Source organism: Telmatherina bonti (assembly GCF_933228915.1).
Source record: "Telmatherina bonti genome assembly, chromosome: 2".
In the NCBI taxonomy this organism is placed as follows: domain Eukaryota; kingdom Metazoa; phylum Chordata; class Actinopteri; order Atheriniformes; family Telmatherinidae; genus Telmatherina; species Telmatherina bonti.
The window spans coordinates 39,204,193-39,210,327 of NC_136620.1; the positions used below are offsets into that span (position 1 = coordinate 39,204,193).

A 6,135-nucleotide genomic window follows, 5' to 3' on the forward strand; every position below is an offset into this window, starting at 1 on the left:
GACACCGCGAGCACCACAGCGACCTGCCATCAGGTGCAGTTATTCTGAGAAGCCTCAGCATTCCTCTGACAATGCCTGTGTCTTTGTAGCAGAAACAGAAGGGATGTTCCTGGCCATGCTGCGCCGTCCTTTTCCCTGAGTTCACACACATCTGTAGCTCATGCTTCACCCTGCAGACGGTTTGATGTTTTAATACAAACTGGAAGCTACTGAAGCTTTTTAATCGTTCATCCTGTAATGAATTAAAACACTTATGAGGCACGTTTTACTCACATTTTCTAGATAAGTCATGGAAAGAGTTTGTTTTCTCGATGATTCTCTGGCTTCATGTTTGTGCAGGTTGTAGGATTCTCCTGCTTCTGTTTTAGTGATGGAAGTAAACACCTTCCTTTTACTGACAAGCTGCTAGAACCAAACTGTTCCAGCTCCTGTGACGTTTCTTTGAGCTTCAAGCAAACGATGTGCAAATACATCCACTTAACAAATACTGATACATTCTCCAGCTTTGTGTCATTTCATTGGTCTGCTGGTAACAAGCTCAGTCATGGGTTAACCAGTCCAGATTGCTTTAATTCATCCAGGAAAATGTTTAGATTTTATCTCAGGAGTAATTAATTTAAAGATAAAACAGTGAATTCTTTCTTTGCCTTCACATGAACATAACTATCAGACCATAAGCCACCAAACCATCTCATTTTTATCATCTATAGCAAGCTAAACCTCCTGAATTCTGCTTCAGAAGGTGAATCAACTATTTTAAGAGTGTCATCCTGACATTCTGTCACTTTTCCCTCCATCAGTTCCAGTTTGTGGACTGAAAATGATTCCTTAAAAACAACACAGGGTGTAAAATCAAATAAATAAAATAAAAGTCAAATAAATTGTTTCAGATGATGAAAAGTTGCATTTTTGGTGTCTGTGGTCAGAGTAACTGATATTTTCTCAGATTCTTCAAACTAACGTCCAGCTGACGGCTGGCTGCTGCAGGGAGGACGGAAGCTACCAGGACTACCAGATTTTGGCAAGATGGAATTATGGCAGCTGCAAAGGTGCAAAAGCAAGAGAGACAAATGCAAAGTATGAGGTTAAACGGAGGCAGATGATTGGCTGTGGTGACCCCTGAAGGGAAAAGCTGAAAAGGAAAGAAGATCCTGCAGATAATTGAAATGTACAATTTTGCGCTTTGGTAACACAGTGGATCCTCTTGCTTCTCTGAGCAGAGCTTAATTGCTTTTTAAATTGAAAATGTTTTTTCTCAGCATGAATGCACACTGAGTGTGTGTGTGTGTGTGTGTGTGTGTGTGTGTGTGAGGCTGCACCTACCCTCACATGTACTGAGAATAGATCCAATAATCTTTCTGACATCACACAATGAAGCAGTCTGAATCCCTACAGAACAGTCCTCCCAACAACACCGTCCTCTCTAAAAGAGGAAAACTTCCAATCAGATGCATGAATGCGCTGATTAAGTCACTCATAGAAGAACTAATTTTATTCATGGAAGCTCCACTGCTGCTGACGGATGCTTTCGTCTCCACCTGCACCGGTCCATCAGCGTTGCAGCCGCTGTGACTGCAGCTGATGTGGAAACTAATTTCCTGGTGACAGTTTATTGCAGCGTAAGCTGCATCAAGGCCAGTCTTCAGAGTTAAACTCACACTAATGCTATAATGTTTTCTCAGATAGCTGTTGTAGAAGCTGAGTATGGGATTCTCATATGATGCAGAAGACGGTGGAATGAATATTACCAGATGATATGCAGACAGTTTACACACATGTTCTCCAAAATATTACTCTAATTAACATTAGCTTGTGAGTTAATTATAACAATTTAGATAAATAAGAATAAAAAAATAAAGCAGAAATAAGTGTGTAGTCCTTCACAGGCTGAGATCCTTATCGGATCTTGTTTATGTGGCAGCACACAAATCAATCCCATCAACCCCCCCCCCCCCCGGCTGCATCGTTCTCCAACGTACTTTGCTTCGGTTCAGACACCAAAAATACTTAAACAGGAAGGTTTAAGCTTATCTGAAGGTAGGGAGGGTGTCTGTAGTCTACCCTGGACAGGTTGTCATGGCAACATGGAAACAAACAACCCTCCACACGCTGGCTAACTCCCAGTAGGAGGACAAAGTCAGAGATGAGGATGATTTGCAACTCTGTTAAAGTGTCTCTATGATGCACATTTCAGTCTGATTTATGTTAATATGGAAGTCCAGAAGGTGAGAAATAATCAATCATTTTTCACAAACCACTTCATTCATGTTGTATTGATCCTCTCAGATCAGCCAGAAACAGGCCAACAGAGGAAGCTCCGCCCCCTGTACTGCAGGCTGCATCTGATTGGTCAACTGCTAGGAGTAGTTATACTGAGCAGTGAAGGTGGGAGTGGCGTTCTTCTCGTGAACGTGCACAACCTGGAGAAGATGACCAATCACAGATTCCCTCCCCGGGACGTCATCAAAATGTCAAAGTAGAAAAAATATACCGGACCTAAAATGTTTCAGTTAGGAGTCATTCAGGAGGAGATGCTCCGTCTGAACGCTCTGCCGTCTCCGTCTCTGTGTGCCGTCTCCGTCTCTGTGTGCCGTCTCCGTCTCTGTGTGCCGTCTCCGTCTCTGTGTGCCGTCTCCGTCTCTGTGTGGCATCTCCAGCTGCAAGGTGGCGGCTGATAGGAAGCCACTGCTTCTACCTGGTTCCATGCAGCATCAGCCACAGTCTGAAGTCTGGATAAAAGGTTTCATTTTTCACTCATCTGTTGACACAATTCAGGCCAAAAAATATTGACCAGAAGCCTCTTAAGTTCATCTTCTACTCCTTTACAGCCATAAAAAAATAAGACAAAGGGTTCCCAAACTTTTCAAGAAATTATCTTGTTGTCTTGTTTTAAAATCTGCTGAACGCCGCTGCCTCCACAAACACAAAGGATGCTAAACCGCTTGGCTTCTTCCGAAACCACGTTTAGAAAAGCATCAAGTTTGACTTTCTGCCCCCCCCCACCACCACTTCAGCTTTTTGCTTTTTGTTCCATGCAGAAATGATTTGGGACTCCGCCGTACTGCTAAAACCTGTAATTATCCGTCATCCAGAGCAGTGTCCCTGTAATTCCTTTTAATTATCTACAATCCATGCAGGGAGGTCTCACTCCGTCACTTATCGGGCAACGCTCCCCACCCCCCACCGTCTCCAGCACTTATTTCTCACACACATTAAATGTGAAGCAGCAGAGGGTTTCAGTTCATATCTGAATATGTAAATGAATAATTATTTTACAGTAAATTAGACTGTTCCTGTTGTGTTGAAGTCCAGCATAAAAACATTCCAAGTCCAAATCTTACGGCACAGTGAGCTGCTGCTGTGTTGAAATGCTGCTCTGACCGTCCTGGACACCGTGAAGCACAGAGATTTCTGCTTTTCTTGTCTTCCAATGTCAGTTTCTCACATTCTACACTCACATGCAGTAAAGACAGTTTGTAAGAAAACTTATTTCACTTCAAAGTCCTATTTTTCTTGTCCTTAAAGTACTAAAAACAATGAGCTGTTTCAGAGGGTGATGACATAGGAACAGTAACCAGACATGGAGCTCAGATCAAGAAAACAAAGTTATTATATTCTGTTTCTTTTCTTTTTTCAGAACTGGGTTAAATGCTGGGATGGGTTTTATAATACAGTGCAGTGAGGTGTGTTTTAGGGACTGAAGGAGGTGTGCAGTCACATCTCTCAGCAATATGAAACACTGTGGGGCCTCTAGTGGTTGCTGTGTGACCAGTTTAAAAGCAGCAACTCAAGCAAGCGTCCAGTCAGGGGCCACTGGGACCAACATGTCAGCTCTTCTTTACACAAACAAAAGGAAAAAGAGGTTTTATATCATTTCATCACCCATATCTTACTGACAGATTCATGAAATCCTGCAACTTCAGGTTTAAATGAGTCACTTTTATGGAAGCTGTGTGTGTGTGAGGATGGAGAATCAGGTGTGTGTGTGAGGATGGAGAATCAGGTGTGTGTGAGGATGGAGAATCAGGTGTGTGTGAGGATGGTGATTCCATTAAATACGGTGACAGAAATGATGCGGTGGTGTTTTAAAGGACTCGTGGACCACCTTCTGTTCACACACCCTGTTAGTGGCTGGAAGTGACCCTTCCCAGAGACTCTCAGCATCTCCCAGTGATTTATCCCCGCCAGACCTGCGCATGCGCCACACGTCTCCCAGCCACATGCTTTGGATCACAGCTGCGTGAAGCTCGCGCAGATATGAAACCAAAACGGAAGTAAGTTGTGTTTTATTTCCACATTAAACTCAGACTTTTTCACAGTGGACAAATCCACGTGTTACAGCAGCTTTTAGTGTGGAATAAAGTTTAGCAAGCAACAGAAAAAAGGAACATGCATCATAACAATTTATAAATATAACACACATGTACACACACATATTTATGAATAAAAGTATAAGTTTGAAACAAGCACAGAGAGCTTTAGGAAGTCTGGCTGAAGAGGAACCCCATGTGCAGAAGATGTTTTTCCTCTGATCAAATATAATAATTATTTGATAGAAGGAGTAGAAAATGGAAGTTTAATCCAGATTTTATGTAGTTTTATTTCATTACGGAGAATATTTTGCATCTAAAACTGAAAACGTTCAGGTTTCTAATTTCCCTCCTTTTGGCTCCAAACTTGTGCAGAAGATGCTTTTCCTCTGATCAAATATAATTATTTGATAGAAGGAGTAGAGTTTAATCTACTTAATCTAATCTACTTTTTAAGAGGACAGAAATTTAATCCAGATTTTATTTAGCTTTATTTCATAACGCAGAAAATTTTGCATCTAAAACTGAAAACCTTCAGGTTTCTAATTTCGCTCCTTCTGTCTCCAAACTTGTGCAGAAGATTCCAGATTTACACTAAAACTTTATTGTGAAGGTGTGACCGGATGTGGCATGGGGTAAACGCACGAGCTTGGCGGCCGCGCGCGCGCTGATCCGCCTGTTTGGGAGGCGTGCAGTGTGTTGTCACACACACCAACTGATCGCTGCTCGTTTTCTACTCCCAGCTGTCGGGCTCAGACCCAACATGGGTTAGAGGAGAAGCCGCGTGGATTTTTCACGTCAGCGCGGATGAGGATGAGGATGAGGATGAAGATGAAGATGAGGATGAAGATGAGGATCAGAGAGGACTTGGTTTCCCTGAGACATCCTGACAAAGACGGGGTCTGAGAGGCAGTCTCTGCGCTCTGTCTCGCTCATCTTTTACTTTTTCTTCCCAGTTTTTTCCTTTTGACTTCATTTTTCCATCATTTCCACGCGTGTGCGCGAGACAGAGATGTTTGCAGAAGTGCTGTGCGGCTCCGTGGCTCTGCTCCTCTATGCCAACACTCTGGCTGCTGACTTCTGCTACGATGACAGGTAGTTACAGTGAACCCACTGGAGCCCACAGCAGCTGCTGGAGTTTCCACAGGTCCACGCGAGGCGCGTGTCCTCCGCAGCACGCGCTCTCAGGTGAAAGCAGCGCGCGGAGGACGCAGGTATCAGGTGTTGGTTGGTGATGTTGCTACAGGTTTGCTGGTGGAGAAGCACTGCTGTGGATCTTTCCTGCATCCTTGTTGTTTTCCACGTGGGCTGAAACGAGCTGCGTGGGTCCTGCAGCCTCCAGAGTGGGGACTTGCTCTGAAGCCTGACTTGTGCTGGAGGATGAGTTGATCTGTGGAGGAGAAGTGTGCTTCCAGCTTGTCTGAATCTGCTGAAACTCTGAGCTTTATTATTAATTAGAGTAAAAATAGGCAGAGCTGTCCCGCTGTCTGCTGTGGAGCTTCCACGGAGCTTCCACGCGGGTTCAGCTGCTGAAAGCAGGCTGATGCATTAGTCATAGCTGGCCTTTTCATGTTAGATGGCTGAATGGCTGTCAGTGCCTGCGGCTCTTTATGCACCAGCCTGCCTTCATGTAGGTCAGAGGCATCCACATTTCCCTGCATCACCATCAGGCTCCTGTCATCAGGAACATCTACTGCTCAGCTTTCATTCACAGACACACAGTAAAGGTTCTGACTGAACACACACACCAGGCAGCGATGTGTGCACCATCTAAACTTGCTGCTGGGACCATTCAGAGGCCTTTTTGCTGACAGACTGATACTTC

General features: G+C 44.0%; 1 protein-coding gene across 1 annotated transcript in view; it reads left to right on the forward strand.

Annotated features, from left to right (window-relative positions):
- Nucleotides 1-5,177: 5,177 nt before the first annotated feature.
- tmtc2b (transmembrane O-mannosyltransferase targeting cadherins 2b) overlaps nucleotides 5,178-6,135 on the forward strand; it is a gene marked incomplete at its 3' end in the record, with an annotated part of 96,751 nt that continues 95,793 nt past the window's right edge. The window contains exon 1 of the mRNA XM_079253970.1: nucleotides 5,178-5,405. Within this exon, the coding sequence (XP_079110096.1) occupies nucleotides 5,323-5,405 (83 nt within the window). The 5' untranslated portion in view covers nucleotides 5,178-5,322. The remainder of the gene's footprint in view (nucleotides 5,406-6,135) is intronic.